General features: G+C 43.5%; 1 protein-coding gene across 6 annotated transcripts in view; it reads left to right on the top strand.

Moving 5' to 3' along the window:
• SV2B (synaptic vesicle glycoprotein 2B) overlaps positions 1-16,306 on the top strand; it is a 173,594-nt gene that overhangs the window by 134,725 nt on the left and 22,563 nt on the right. For all 6 annotated transcript variants that reach the window (XM_038532758.1, XM_038532755.1, XM_038532753.1 and 3 more), the window contains 5 exons: positions 2,266-2,399; positions 3,717-3,806; positions 9,519-9,629; positions 10,410-10,498; positions 11,776-11,940. In XM_038532758.1, the coding sequence (XP_038388686.1) occupies positions 2,266-2,399; positions 3,717-3,806; positions 9,519-9,629; positions 10,410-10,498; positions 11,776-11,940 (589 nt within the window). The remainder of the gene's footprint in view (positions 1-2,265; positions 2,400-3,716; positions 3,807-9,518; positions 9,630-10,409; positions 10,499-11,775; positions 11,941-16,306) is intronic.

The following is a 16,306-nucleotide window of genomic DNA, read 5'->3' as shown; positions in this document are numbered from 1 at the left end:
GATCACGATCTGAGCCAAAAGCAGGTGCTCAACCACTGAGCCACCCAGATGTCCCCCATTTATAGTTTTGTGTTTTTAAAAAAATGCTGTTGGAATGGTCTTCAGAGCTACTTTGAGTGGCATGAGAAAACCAAGCCATTTTAGAGCCTTGTATTATTTATTTATTTATTTATTTATTTATTTATTTATTTAATGAGTAGGGAGAGGGGCAAAAGGAGAGGGAGAGATAGAATCTCAAGTAGATTCCCCGCTGAGTATGGAGCCCAATGTGGGGCCCAATCTCACGACCCTGAGATCATGACCCAAGCCAAAATCAAGGGTCAGATGCTTAACACACTGAGCCACCCAGATGCCCCTTAACCTTGGGTTGTTTTTTTTTAAGAAGCAATTATTTTGCCGATCCTTGCTGATGTTCATCTATTTCAGTCAACAACTTTGGTACTAAATGTAAATTAGCCATTTCTAAGCAAACCAAATCTACTCTCAAAGCAGATGAATTATTATTGATTGCCAGGAGCTTTTGCACTTATCAGATCTGTGGTGATATTGTTACCTGCATTCTGCAGCTGTGAAAACCCACCAACCCAGTAATGATATGAGAAAACCAGGATTTGTACTTTGATCTCATGACTAAAGAAATCTAGGCTCTTTCCACTGTGCTACCCATTCCGTAAAGGAGGGACTTCTGTGACCCATGAGGATATTTGAAATAATGTTTTGTAGATACAGAGGCAATTTCTAAAAATGAATTTTAGAAATGTTTTCAAGAGGCACCTGGGTAGCTCAGTTGATTAAGCATCTGCTTTTAGCTCAGGTCATGATTCCGGAGTCCTGGGGTCAAGCCCCACCACGTTGGGTTCTCTGCTCAGTGGGGAGTCTGTCTCTCTTCTCTGCCACTTCCAATTCCCACTGTGCTCTCTCTCTAATAAATAAATAAATAAATAAATAAAATATATTTTAAAAAAAGAAATGCCTCCAATAACGAATGCTGAGTAGGAGCTCTCCATTTCAGTGATGATAGAATTCATTTGAATTTAGAAGCCCTGTCTCCTTAAAATTAAAAAAAATTAATATAGGCATACCTTGGAGATATGGGTTTGGTTTCAGACCACCCCAATAAAGCAAATATCACAGTATAATGAATCAAATAAATTATTTGGTTTCCTAGTGCATCTAAAAGTAGTTATGTTTACATCAAACTGCAGTCTACTAAACGTGCAAATAGCATTATGTCTAAAAAAAGTACATACCTTAATTTTAAAAATGCTGCTAAAAAAGCTAACCATCATCTGAGCTGTTGGCAAGTAGTAACAACTGATCACAGATCACCATAACAAATATAATAATAATGCAAAAGTTTGAAAGGTTTTGAAAATTGCCAAAATGCGATGCAGAGACACAAAGTGAGTGAATGCTGATAGAAAAGTGATACCAATAGACTTGCTCGATGCAAGGTTGACACAAACCTTCAATTTGTAAAAAATGCTATATCTGTGATGCACAATAAAATGAGATGTGCCTATAATATGACTGAGAGTGCTTTTCAGAGTGTGATCCTGAACCCTTTGCATTAGAATTACCTGGGGCTGGTACTGCCGTTTGACCTGGGTAAGAGGGATGCCCATGGTCATAAGGCCCTGATCTGGCTTTCTTTCCCCTGATGCATGATCATCCTCCTTTCCATTCAGATCATGCTCTGGGTACTCAGAACTGAGAAGATCCCACTAAACTCAAGGAATCATGACAAGGATACCCATTGTCACCGAGGTGGAGTGTGATGTGTTCACATGTGTCAACATGAGGCCCCTTCACTCCGTGGGAGGGGCTAGGAGAAAAAATGAAAGGGGTCTTGCAAGGGTGGGTCACGGCCTAGCCTTCTGGCTCCTTATTTGTCAAGGCAAGGGGATAGAACATCTGTCATTTAACAGTTTATTAACTTAAAGTTTAATGAATATAGAGAAATATGGGATGCTGCCTCCATGTGTACTCTTGCCCAAAGCCCTGTGAATGTCAGACCTGGCCAACCCTGGGGGGGTTCTTGAGATGCACATTGCCAGTGCCTATCCAGACTTCTGCATCAGAAGCTTCGGGGCAGTCAAGGGTTTGCATTTTATTTATTTATTTATTTATTTATTTATTGTTTGTTTGTTTGTTTGTTTGTTTGCATTTTAACTTGCTCCCCAGGTGATGCTCTCATGCCCTCATTGGAGAACCAGTGCTTTAAGGTTACTCTAAGATAATGTCAGAAATCCCCTGTCTTCGCAGGCTGGGGCTTCAGCATGGGCACCAATTACCACTTCCACAGCTGGAGGGTGTTTGTCATCATCTGTGCTCTGCCCTGTACCGTGTCCATGGTGGCCCTGAGATTCATGCCAGAGAGTCCAAGGTTCCTGCTAGAGGTGAGTCAGGCCCCTGACCCCACACCACCCCCTATGCGAGAGCAATAGCCCTTTGGCCCCACCTCCTCTCCCACTGGCATGTTGCAAACTACCCCCATGTCAACCCACCTGGCCCATCATTACATCTGGTTTCATTGCCATCTGTGATGGCTGCCTACCCTGGATTCACAGACTGTCAGAGACAGAGGGGGGCCCTCTGATGCTGCTTCCAGCACCCACCCTCTCTAGGAACTCTTCAAAGCTGTGAGATTTTTTTTTTTTTTCAACTTGCTGCAATAAGATCTGTGGGGAAAACTTGTGTTGCCTCCAAGCCCTTCAGGACTCTTGACCAGCCAGGACCCTTCCCCATGGGAAAGCCACTCCTGGTATCTTGAGAAGAGTCTTTCCAACCTGGGGCGGGGGGTGGCGCTGCTTGTGGCTGCAGTGATCAGACAGAGGCGGCTGGCAGGGGAGCAATAGGGCTCTTTTGTGTCTCCTTCTAGATCTTTCTACAGAGTGACCATCCTTGTCAAATTCCCTTTTGTCCCATTGATCAGGGGCAGGCACTGCAGGAAGGCTTTTTTAACCAGGGATATCCCAAAAGTTACCCTTTGTGGTATACTAGTTTCCTAAGGCTGCTGTGACAAAGGACTAAGTTGCAAACTGAGTAGCTTCAGATAACAGAAATTGTGTCACAATTCTGGAGGCTGGAAACCAAGGCATCAGCAGGGCCATGTTCCCTCTGAAGTCTGTAGGGGGAGTCCTCCTTTGCCTCTTCCAGCTTCCAGTGCTTTGCTGGCAATTACTTGGCTCTTGGCTGCACCACTATGCTTCCTGCCTGGGCCATCTCTGGCGTTCTCCTGGCTTCTTATAAGGACACCAGTTGAACTAGATTAGGTGCCCACCCCTACTCCCATATGATCTCATTTTAATTATATTTACAGTAACCCTATTTCCAAATAGAGCCATATTCCAAGGTACCAGGGGCTGGGGGTGGGGACACAATTCAATCCATTACATGTTGTTTCTCTGCTTTCTCTTTTGGGGAAGAATATGGCTTCCACCCAGCAGTCATTCAACCTTCGGACTAGGAGGGTTGTACTATGTAGTGGAAATAGCACTGTAATAATGTAATAACTGCCTCATGTTTACACCGTGGAGGCACCACGTTAGTATCCTTCCAAGATCGGCTGGGGACAGAGACTCGTCCTGCTCTTTCACAAGCCCTAGTTGGCAGTGTACTCATGTCTAATCACCTCACACTCCGGGTTGGATGTGCAGGGTTTCCACCCCTCATCAGCAAAGGATTTCTTATCCCTCTTTCCTTGCTTTAACCAGATGGGCAAACACGATGAAGCCTGGATGATTCTCAAGCAAGTCCATGACACCAACATGAGGGCTAAAGGGGCCCCGGAGAAGGTGTTCACGGTGAGTGTGTGGCACCTATGCCAGCAAGAGGGGGCCTCCCCTCCTTACTGTTTTGGCTTGCTAAAAATATTAATTTTATTATATTAGTATGATGTTATATTAATCTGACAAAGAAATGTATCAAAGGGAGAATAAAACCCCTGACATTCCTATTATGGCGTCATAATTATTTGTTCATTTTGATAGATATCCTTCTTGTAACTGCTAATTGTTCAAAAAATCACTGAAAGAAAAAATTAGCTGTATTCATATGGGGATAAGCATATGTATATATGTTTACAGCTACATATTTGTTTGTTTTTTAGAGAGAGAGAGTATGTGCGAGCAGGGTGGGAGGGGCAGAGGGAGAGGGAGAGAAAGAGAATCTTAAGCAGGTTCCATGCTCAGCACACGGGGCTTGATCCCAAGACCCTGAGATCAGGACCTGAGCTGAAATCAAGAGTCAGATGATTAACCAACCAAGTCACCCAGGCGCCCCTGCATCTACATGTTTTTAAAGAGTACTCATAAGCATTCTGTATGTTGTCTCATGACATTCATAATTATCATTTTAATAAACATTAAAGTTGGGAACATTAACACAGTCTTCCTAAACATGTCCCGAATACTAGAAATTTATTTACCCTGTTTTATTACCTAGTTCCTATTAATACTGTTTCAGTGAACCTTTATGCAACACACATAGTTCCTTCCCCTTGATGTTCTAGGTTTGTTTTCCAAGATAGACTCCTAGAAATAAAATGACTGGCTTAGAAAGCACTAGTATTTTTATAGCTCATGAGTTACATTGCCAGATTGCATTTCAATAGGGTTTTGCCAGTCTACAGTGCCATAAGCAGCAGGATAACCATTTCTCTCCACCCTTACCAGCATTGGCTCTTAGCCTGAATTTTGTTTCTTGCTAGTTTAAAAAGTGAAAAACCAGTGAGTGACAATTTCCATAAAGATGTCCTGTTAGTTACCAAGATCTGTGCTCTGCCCTGCCTCCCTCCACAAACCCTGGGGCCAAGGAGGAATTCCTGCTTTGGGTCCTTGTTTTGCATAACTTCCTTTCAGGCTGACTTCAAATCCATTTCCACTAGGAAGCCCTCCTGTGTTAACCCCTTCCCACTCCAATTCACTTGTTTTGCTTCTTTGGCCTCAGCTGTCAATCTTGGACAAGACACTTGTCCTTGTTAACCGTTGCTTGGAAGCCCTGATGCTCAGGCAGGATTATGTGGCAGCTAAAAATCCACAGCCTGGAGCCAGACAGTCTGGTCCAAAGTTTTGGACTTGATACTATGTTTTGATACTTTCTAGCTATGTGGCCTTAGGCAAGTTATTCCCTCTGCCTCAGTTTCCTTATTGGGAACAGAAGGATAATAATAGCTGTAAATATGGTCATGGTAAGGATTGAATAAAGTACCTGAACCAGTGCTTGCCTTGGAGTAGGGGCTACATAGATGTCAACTATTATTCAAAAACGTTATGACATATTTTTTCTTAAATTAACTCAAGCAATAAATTTTACTGCCTATTTCCCTCAATTCCAGTGCTCCTAAAAATATCTAAAATATGGGACCGGTGCTTTCTTTTGACATTTATTAAGAAGCACAACTAACAGATGAAAGATGTTAAGGGCGTAGATGGTTCTTCCAAGCTCCCTATCTCCACTGCTGTCCTTGGTGGATTGTAATGCTGCAGCTGGACGGCAGGTGTGGGCACCAGATGTTCGCGGGCTCCCCCCACACCAGGGCTTGGGTGTGCTTGGCTCGGTCCTATCCCCACCCCTACCCATTCCATAGATTGCCCTTCAAACTCCTGCTTGTTCCCAAGAGACGTCTTCATGGTCTTCTGTCTCTGCCTCAAGGCTCTGAATCCACATCAGCTGCATTGGATTGTGGGCCACATCAATCTGGTACGGAACACACATGTTGACACGTAGACACATCCAGACACAAAGACACATGAACACATCCAGACACACAGATCCAAACTCACACACATCATGCATATAGGCACACAGACACATGTATACAGACACACACATACAGATACACATGCACACACGCACACAGACACAAACATCATGCGTATAGACACACAGACGCATATATACTGAAACATGCACACACACACAGATACAGACGCATAAACACAGGCACATCCAGACACACAGACACACACATCACACATACACACAGACACATGAATACAGACACATGCACGCACATAGACATGAAGACACAAACACACAGACATATCTCACTTATACCAAGCATTTGTGACTTTAATAATCTTTATGACAATTTGAGGAGCTTCCTCCCTGTCCCATTCCCCCTCCTTTCCTCCTCCTTTCTAGTTTTCCCTCTTTCCCCTGCCCTCCCTGTGGAATAGTGAATTTTCCTTAGCTGGCACAGGGCGGGCTGCTGCTCCTCCCTGGCATTCCCGAGCCCCTCAAGTAGACTATTAGCGTATCTATTCCAAGCAAACCCAGAGCTCTCCTGGGAGGAGTCCTGATGGATGATTGCTCTCCATCTCATTTGTATGTCTGTCCCCACCTGCCCAAAGTGACTGTAAACTCTTCCCGGCCTTCTTCTTACCCACGTGGCCATGCAGCATCTCACCCCCAGTGGCTTCCCCGTCTGTTGCTTCTGGAAGACCCACTTCTAAACCAAATGCGTGGGCTTGCCAGACTGGGAGTCCTTTTTAGAAAAGTGATCCCACATTCTCCTCACAACAGGTTTATTGTTAAGCAGCCTGATTTTGAAGAATGAGGTCTTACTTAGCTTGGAAATCAGTAAAGCCTCCAGTTTGCAAAGGCAAAAGCTCAGCCTTTCACTTCAGCACTAGAGCCCCTCACCCATGGGTTGGATATGCATCCCGAGGAAGAAGAGTTCAGGCAGGGCTCCTGCAGCAGGAATGTGAACCGTAGGTGGGCAGTTTCTCTTACCCCAACCCGCATGCCAGCCATACGTTCTCAGGCATCACCTCTGCTTTTAGTAGTTTTCATCTAATAGGAAAGAGAATCAGAAAGAATAAAAATCAGAATCAGAATCATCTAACAAGAAAGAAATTCAGAAAGGTTGTGGCTTCAGCATTGGTAATCACATTAATTAGGTAGAAATAGATGAGTGGATGGGCCAAGGGAAAGAAAAGAAAGAAACAACCAGAAAGTGTTGACTGGTCAGAGAGCAGAGGCTGTCGGGGAGTGAACTCCTGCTACATGGGGTTAACTGCTTTGCTGTTAATAAATAATGAATGCATCCTTGAATGTATGTACTCGGAAGCCTGGCGGAGAGCAACAGATGATAGGGTCTTCACCTTCATCTTTGAGCAGCTGGGGTTCAGGACACCTACCCCAAAATGTGGCACCTTGGCATAGTGAATATCATAAGCTGAAGGAGTTCGAAACAGTGACAGAAGCAGGAAGGCTACTCTGACCTCTCCACATTCACCCTTCTTCTGGAACAGGTCTTAGATCTCCTGTGTGAAGTGACTGTTTACGCAGCCTTCTTGATCTCTCCACCCATCTCTGATGATAAGAAAGTCTTCTTCCTGGTAGAGGGACAAACTTTCTTTCTTCCCAGTTACTTCTTCACCATTTGCTACTCTTAGCCCACACCCCTTTGTCTTGTCAATTCTTCACAAATTTATTGTTTCATGGTCTAAAAGAGACAAAAGCTTTCTGCCCTGGTCACTTCATCAAGCCTTCATTCTCTTCAGAAGGCTCCCTTGTCCATGTTAAAATTCAATAAAATTTGTAGGCTTTTCCTCCTGTTATTCAGGCTTTTCTCCTTTGTCAGTTTAATTTTCAGACCCAGCCTGGGATGCTGGAAGAGGTGAGGGAAATTTCTTCATCCCCTACAAAGTCCCAGATTTCAGTCATCCCATTTGCTGGCTCCCTCACAAGCTTCTGAACTGCTACCTGGCAAGTGTCCCCCATAGAATGTTCTGCAGGGCTGGGGTGAACACAGGCCATATTTCTGATTTAGACCCAATCAAGGACGAGTATCTTAGTTAATTGTAAACTAGAGCAATTTTGCTTGAGGTTGTCAAATACACTCACTCCCAAATACCTAGGGAATAGAATGTTATTTTCCCTAGGAACTACGAAAGGAAAAAAATTGCATTTGAGTGGATATCTTAATGCTTTGGAGTATGATTTTTGACATGCTTCCTGATTTGGTTTCAGCCTTGTCCTCTGGCTTCTTTTGGATGCTTTGGAGAGTTCATGGTCTCCCTGGGGGTATCTGATAACATGAAGCCCAGCTCCAGCTGAGAGTTCTGTTGCAGGGTCTGTGCATTCATTCTCCTGTGTCCTTGTCAAAGCTAGGCAAAGAGATTTGCAAAGGGCGCACAGCTGCAGATGGGAGGATATGCCCAGGAGGCTCTCAGCATGCTCATGTACCTCCAATTTTAGGAAGAACACTGATGCTTTCACCAGATTCTCAAAGGGGCATGCAGCCCTCCCCAAAGTTTAATAACTACCGTTTCTAGGTTAGAAAAGCATAGCCGTGCCATTCTGGTCCTAGTGCTCAGAGTTAATGAGTCTGTTGTCCACACCCAGGAGCTCTTTCTTTTCCTGTGGATTACCAGCCTTATTTCCATATCTCTTCCCTTCTCCTCACAATCTCATATGGCTGAAGAAGGCAATAGAGACATTCCTATGACTAAAACAATTTTCCCTAGACAAAAGTTTGTTGGACGGGGTGATGGAAACTCTGAATTTTTTGAGTGTGCTCCTCTATTTTTCTCTGAATGTCTGCAAGCATGTATCTTGCTAACTTGGCTAAAAAAGTGTACCTGTGGTTGGGGATCTCCTTAACATGATGGTTAGTTACAGAATATACTGATTGCTTTAAACATTGTTTAACTTGACAATCACTGTCTTTGTGAGTCAGAATTGCTCATTGGAGCTACCTGCTGACATTAGACAAGTCAACACTTTCCAGGGTCCTTTCGGCAGAGCACTGAGACATATAACCTTATCCTCACTCCCCATTTCTTTGATTTCCACTAGGAAAGCCAGAGACAGCCAGGAGGACATGATATCTCTTATTCTGCTGTGTTTTAAAAATAGCTTAAGTAGTAGGGCATATGGGTGGCTTAGTTGGTGAATCAGCCAACTCTTGATTTCAGCTTGGGTCATGATCTCAAGGTCCTGGGATTGAGGCTTGTGTCCAGCTCTGTGCTAAGCAGGGAGTCTGCTTGAGGATTCTCTATCTGTCCTCTCCTTGAGCCCCTCCTCCTGCTTGCAAGCTCTCTCTCTCTCTTTACCTCCCCCTCAAATATACAAATCTTTAAAAAAAAAAACTTAAACAGCAACCTCCTTGTCTAACATACACACCATTGTTTACATTGTTTCTGTGATGTTAATTGTTAATACCAATTATGGATAGACTTGGTGAATTTTAAGGTGGAGTGAACTTTACTGTGGGCAAATCACGTGTACATGGGCATTCAGCATATTATGACTGATGAATATAAATTTCTCAAAACATGATCTGGTGAAAAGGTGGGTTCATCTTGTCTTCAGTGGGACTTATCTCTCCGAGCAAGATCCCAAAGAGAGGCCATATACATCTTTGGTTAAGAATCACTGAACTAGAGGGTCATTCAAGGTTCCTGTAGCCCTTGATAAGTAATAGAAACTCAGTTACATTAAACTAAACATTGAAAAGTCTGACACAGAGTGGGGTTAAGATTCCCTAGACTATCTTTGTTTTGCAGGTTTCCCACATCAAAACTCCCAAGCAAATGGATGAATTCATTGAGATCCAAAGTTCAACAGGAACTTGGTACCAGCGCTGGCTGGTCAGGTTCAAGACCACTTTCAAGCAGGTATGATTGGGTACATGTGAGAGATGAGAGAGAGGATGTCTAGAAATCTGTAACTTTGGTGGATGAAGGATAAAGACCCTAAACACCCCCATCAACCCAAGGCAGTGTGATAGGAGGAAGTGCCTTGGATGGGGATGCTTGGGACACAGCTTGTGCCTGCTTCTTATTCGTTGTGTGACTTGAGCCACAAACTCTCTAAACCTTCATTTCTTTTCTTTGCTCTTCCTTCCCAAGGCAGAAATTTTGAATGCAGGTGAAGTGTCTACTCTTAAACATCCTTCTCTCTACATAATCCGTAGGAAGAAAGTAATGAGTGAAATAGATGGCCCTTTGAGGTGTGTTGGTGGTTTCTGAGAAGGTGTCTGTGAAGGGCAAGGTCATTTCCCTAGAAGTGACTCCTTTAGGCAACTCAGCTTTTGGGCACTGAGGCAGCCAATGAATGGTTTCATGGTTATTAAATGTTAGGAATATCACCTATTTCCAGAGGCAAGAAGCAGAGCTCACTACTCAAGTTTATCCAGTGTCTCAAAATCTCAACCCAGTGCTTTTAATGATGGATTATTGTGTTCCCAGGGAAGATGCCCCGGGACTGTTATGTTGGAGGCCAAGGCCAGGCAGTAAGAAAAGAAGAAGCTTTGTTATTTGAACAGAATTCCTGCCTCTGGGAGATCACAGTTGTCCATTCTCTCATGGGGGTCCTAGGAAATTTATCAGAAAATCCTAGAAATGAGCTTTCAAGTCTCAAGTCTCTTGCTTTAATAACCCTTCTGTGGGTTGCAGGTCTGGGATAATGCTCTGTACTGTGTGATGGGGCCCTACAGGATGAACACACTGATTCTGGCTGTGATCTGGTTCACCATGGCTCTAAGGTAAATTCTATCTCACTTAACTCCATTAATTTCCCTATGCCTCCAGCGCCTCATCTGTAAAGCAGAGATTACAATTAGTTCTAACTCATAGAGTTTGGATGCTTTGGGCTGCAAGTAACAGGCAACCCACATGTCTTATCCTTTGTAACAAGAATTCCATAGAAAGGCAGGCTCCATGTGGGGTTTCAGCCCCAGGCTAGATCTCCTGGTGTTTGACAGATGCCTGTACTCTTCTTGGCACCCTGTCAATGTGGGAAAATGTCCCAAGGAGGAAGAGGCTGCCTCTCTGAGCTTCTTTTAGTAATAGCAAGGAAAGCTTTCTCAGGAGCACCCCCACCCCATGCCCCCACATCAGCAGTTTTTCTATTACCCAGATGTGTGTCACACACCTAGTGCCAAACTAATCACTGGTGAAGGGGTTATAATTTCCCGGTGATTTCAAACTAATCAGGATTTGCATCTGAGCTAAAAATACCATTAGCTTTCCTGAGGGTTGGTACCCAAACAAAATCTAGTTTCTGTTCTCCAGAAGTGAGTGGGGAATGAGGGCTATGTAGGCAGCCTTCAGTTGTGTTGTGGCTATGGGATAGAACAGTGAGACTCTGCAGTACTGTGCCCTACAATACGGAAAATCGAATATAATAGGAATGGTGATTAGCTGGCTCCTCTCTTAACTGGCAGGTTCTCACCCATCTCATTTCATGCACTTCCAAATATCATGACCTTCTTTATGCCACTTAAGTCACTTACAGCATTATGAGGCTATTTATTGTATAAAGAACATGCTTGCTATAGTTTCTGGCACTTAATAAGTGCTCAATTAATTACTATTATCAACAAGGAACTGTCAACAAGATTTTAAACTTCCATCTGTGAAATCGCTTGGTTTCCCATCACCTGTGTCTGGGTCTTATCCCTGACGTTAGTGGGACTGTCCTTACTATTTCCACATGAAGTATGATTCTACCTTTGAGATATGTATTTTCTTACATGCTAAGGAGTGCCCACCAATTCCAAATCTATATTTTTTAAATCAGGAAAAAAATTAAAAAAAAAATCAAATGCCTTCTCAGCATCTATGGGGATAGTCATGATTTTTTCCCTTAGATCTGTTCATATAATGAGTGATAGTATAGCCCTAATGTCTTAATTTCTAATAATGAACCATAGTCATACATTTAAAATGAGCTGGATTTACATCAGATTAGGGATATAGACTGTGATCATGAAAGAATAAATCATGTTGCTGCTTGAATATTCTGTCTTCTTTATTTCAGCTACTACGGACTGACAGTTTGGTTCCCTGATATGATCCGGTATTTTCAGGATGAAGAATACAAGTCCAAAATGAAGGTGTTTTATGGTGAGCACGTGTATGGTGCCACCATCAACTTTACGATGGAGAATCAGGTTCACCAACGTGGGAAACTTGTGAATGACAAGTAAGTGAGAGACCATAGGCTTTCCCCAGATCAGGAGAGCAGTCTGTGGGGATTATTTCTTGGGAGAGGGTCCATTGGAAAGAGAATTCAATATGCCAAGTGAATGAGCCCCAAGACTGTTGTAGAATCTCAGAAACACAACGAGGCCTACTGAGGCTCCACTCATCCCTCATCACCTGGCTAGAGCTGATTCATCCAAGGATGGAGACATTTGACTGAGGAGAGGCAATCAGACCATGTTTCCTGAGACCTCATACCTTTAATGGAGATATGCACAGGGCTGTGGCTTCTTATCAGTGTCTGCCTAGAAAGAGGGCCCAGAAAAAAAAAAGAAAAAAAAAAAAAAAAAAAAAAAAAGAAAGAGGGCCCAGAGAGTTGAGCTCCCTATACCAATCTACTGCCTGGTTTTTTAGCTTTTTCTTTGATTTTTAAAGCTTCTCTAGAAGCAAATCTAGAGGCTAATGTGGTATTGTCTTATGTTATTTCACCCAATATTACCTCCAAGGGTTGGTCAGCATGGCCCATTGCCATCAAGAGTGTTGTCCCTTGGGGGCAAAATCAGTGGTGTATTGGAAGAGACCCACCCACATCTTTGTGGGGCTGACTCCTCAATCACTTACACTTCTCTTCCTATTCCTGGGACCAACTAGGTGGGCAGTCCCATCGCTGGGCTTTAAGAATGCCTCCTTGAAGCTGTCCTCTGAAAGCCCCCACATGGGTCAGGACAACACATTAAAGTTGACCCCAAGAAGAAATGTGTGGGAAATATCAGAAAGGGAGACAGAAAATAAAGACTCCTAACTCTGGGAAACTAACTAGGGGTGGTGGAAGGGGAGGAGGGCGGGGGGTGGGGGTGAATGGGTGACGGGCACTGAGGGGGGCACTTGACGGGATAAGCACTGGGTGTTATTCTGTATGTTGGCAAGTTGAACACCAATAAAAAATAAATTTATTATTAAAAAAAAATAAAGTTGACCCCAGGCCACATTATTCACCAAGCTGAACATCTACTCCTGTTCCCCTTCTTGAATTGTACTTAGCAAGCTTATCAAGTCAGGATGCATGACAGCATTGGAAATACCATGGCCCAGGTAGTTCAGCGTCAATGATATAAACTGCCCCACATTTTCCACCTCCGTACAAGAATTAACACCATGAATTCTCCCCTGCAGTGCATGGTCTCCCATGACCCCTATGCCCACTTCTGTGTCTAAGTGAAGTGGCCTGGCCCGTGACTATCAGCCACATCAGGAGAGGATCCTCAGTCTGGAGGATGTCTTCTGCTGGCTGCTAGTCCATGTCGCTCTTACAGGCCACACCTGAGCAGACATTCACTGTTATTCAGGATGAGAGAGAGGAAAGGGGGCAATATCATTTCTGCAAATATGAGACCTCTGGGGAGGAAGGTTAGGACCAAACATGAATAGACAAGGAATTTAGACTTTCATATGATTTTTTTTTCTTTTTAATGAAGAAGCCCAATCACAAACATCTACACATTCACATGCCCATGTATGCACACAGCCCCTTTGTCTGCACTTCATTCAGTTCAGGGATGGCATCTTGAGCTAGTAGGGGTGGGCAGTGGTTACCCTGGGATTTCTCACTCTCAGGGATCTTTGGTATAAATCAGGAGATCTTGTGGTAGCATTGCCAAGGAAAAAACGTTACCCTTGCTTTATAAGAATGCTTTGGAAATGTTGAAAATGAAGGGACGTTATGTATGGCCAGATGTCACCCATGACATGACACCATTCTCTCCAGAGATGAATTCAGTAAGAGACCTCATGCATGAAGTTTCCAATGTTCACTGGTACTCTCTTGTGGTATTAGTAATAGTAATGATAGTATGACATTGATAATGAAGCTCATGATCATAAATGTGGCTGCCATAAAAACCAGATATCGTTTCACCAGGAAACTTTCTGTTCCCACAGAGGCCCTGTGTTACATAGTATCTTCTGCATTAAAAAGTTCATCCCTATGCCAGCGCCTTCATAGTTTGCAACAGGTTGGTTTTGTAGTTTTTAGACTTAGCTACATAAAAAATGGGAACTTCTGATTCACTCTGTTTTTTTAAAAAACGATTTTATGTATTTATTCATGAGGGAGAGAGAAGCAGAGACACAAGGAGAGGGAGAAGCAGGCTCCATGCAGGAAGCCTGATGCAGGACTTGATCCCTGGACCCCGGGATCATGCCCTGAGCTGAAGGCAGGCGCTCAATTGCTGAGCCACCCAGGCATTTCTCATTCTGTTCTTCTAACCTTTCTCAGCCTCTGGAAGCTTTCATTAAGCTTCTGAGTGGGAGTGGGAAGAAGCAAGGGTTCTTGAAAGTGGAGGTCTTGTGTGGACCCAGAACCCCCTCCGGGACCATACAGTTATTACCAAGGGTCTGGGAATGCAGAGGCATGCCAAGGATTGTCTGAGAGTGGGTGAGGATATTCTGCATGCACAGATATGTTGCCATGTTTCTATGTTTCAAGAGCATGTGAATGTTTCTGTGTAGCTATTACAATATAAATTCCTTCAGAAGTTGCAGTGAGTTAATTTTAACTTGTCATTTATATGTTTTTTTTTTTTTTGAGAGAGAGAGAGGGAGAGAAAGAGAGCACAAGAGGGGCAGAGAGAGAATCCTAAGCAGGCTTCACACCCAGCACGTAGCCTAACTGGGAGCCGGATCTCACAATCCCGAGGTCATGACCTGAGCTGAAATCAAGAGCTGGACGCCTAACCAACCAAACTTCCAAGCACCCCTCATTTACATTTCTTAACCAGTGGATCCTAAAAGCACCATCACTATCATGTGAAACCCATCATTTTTACCCTCAGCAAATTGAATAAAAAGGGTGTTTTCCTCTTTTGTAGGATTAGGAACCTTGAAATTTACCTAAGAAATGAAGGAATTTGGTTTCTTTTCTTGAGTTATGCTGCCACCTGCTGATCATGGGCTAGAAAGCACCATATCTTTGTAAACCCTGACCCTCTTTGGAGAGTTAACTGCTGGACTTGAGCTTGGGTGGCGCATGTCTCCATACATGCCTTGTATTCCTCCTCTGACTTTATCCACACTGACTAATTTAAAATTTAAATAGAAATTGTTTACCTCATTGACTATTGCACACGGGGGAAGATGACTTTTGTGTAAGTAGGGCTTCAAACTTTACCCACAGGCTTTGTCAATAAAGGAAAACTTCTTGAAATCTGAACTTAGGGGCGCCTGGGTGGCTCAGTGGTTGAGCATCTGCCTTTGACTCAAGTCGTGATCCCGGGGTCCTGGAATCGAGTCCCGCAATCGAGTCCCGCATCTGGCTCCCTGCAGGGAGCCTGCTTCTCCCTCTGCCTATTGATTAAATAAATAAAATCTTAAAAAAAAAAAAAATCCAAACTTCATCCTGCTTTAAAACAATCCCTTTGGCCCCAAGAAAAAATGAAAATATACAGATTAGTTTGCGCTTATTCCCCAAGCACCGTCCTGCAGGCTTCCTGGGCATCTAATGGGACCAGGTGGCTCTGAACTCTCATACTGCTTTTGCTCTAGAACTTGTATGTTTTTGGAAAATGCAAGAAAAGCAAGAGAAAAAAAACTGATATTCTAAGCCCCAAGCCAAAACATCAGGCTAGGCTTCTTGTGCTGTTAATTGAAAGCAGGATATGAGAGCATGCGTAAACTAATTAATTAATTACCCTCTCTGCTTGGGAAGACTCCTGCTGGGCAGGGCTCCTTTCTGAGAGGGTTAAGATGGGGGAAGAGTATGATACAAGTCAGCCAAGGGGAAGGAAATTGGAGAAAAGCTCTCATGAGTTCTTATAGTAGGTCAGGGGATGGTACTCTGAAATGAGGGTGGCTTGGCAGAAAAGAGAAGAAGGCTGGTTTCAAACATCACACTGAGGCATTACTCACACTGCAAATCTCCTTTGAGTGAGGCAGAAAGAAGAATTTTCTTCAGCTGCCCTGGGTCTGTTTCAAGGCCATGAATTTCCATGAAGCTGCCCAGAGTGGGAAATGTGTAAAAGCACCTTCTGGCTTCCCAGTCTGAGGAAGTAGCTTGAGGGACTGGGTTTTAGGCTTCATGGGTTGGAGACTAGCTGAGCTATCTGACCTGTGTCAGCCTCCGATTCCACATCTGAAAGCCGTAATATCGATAGATAACATACCTCCTGCTTCAGAGTTGATTAAATCTCTCCATTTAATACAGGTCCTGCAGAGTTCTTTGTGGAGACTCTTCCGGGATATTTTATAACTTCCTCCACCACTGAAAATTGGGTTGCTTCCTCTCCATCAAATATTGACAGAGGTTATTGCAAATAAATAGAAATCCTATTGATTTGGAAGTGTTTACTTGGTACCTAAGCTTTTTAATTAGT

Source organism: Canis lupus, chromosome 3 (genome assembly GCF_011100685.1).
Source record: "Canis lupus familiaris isolate Mischka breed German Shepherd chromosome 3, alternate assembly UU_Cfam_GSD_1.0, whole genome shotgun sequence".
Taxonomy (NCBI): Eukaryota; Metazoa; Chordata; class Mammalia; order Carnivora; family Canidae; genus Canis; species Canis lupus.
The sequence above is the reverse complement of the archived record's forward strand: the minus strand, read 5'-3'. Positions and strand labels throughout refer to the sequence as shown.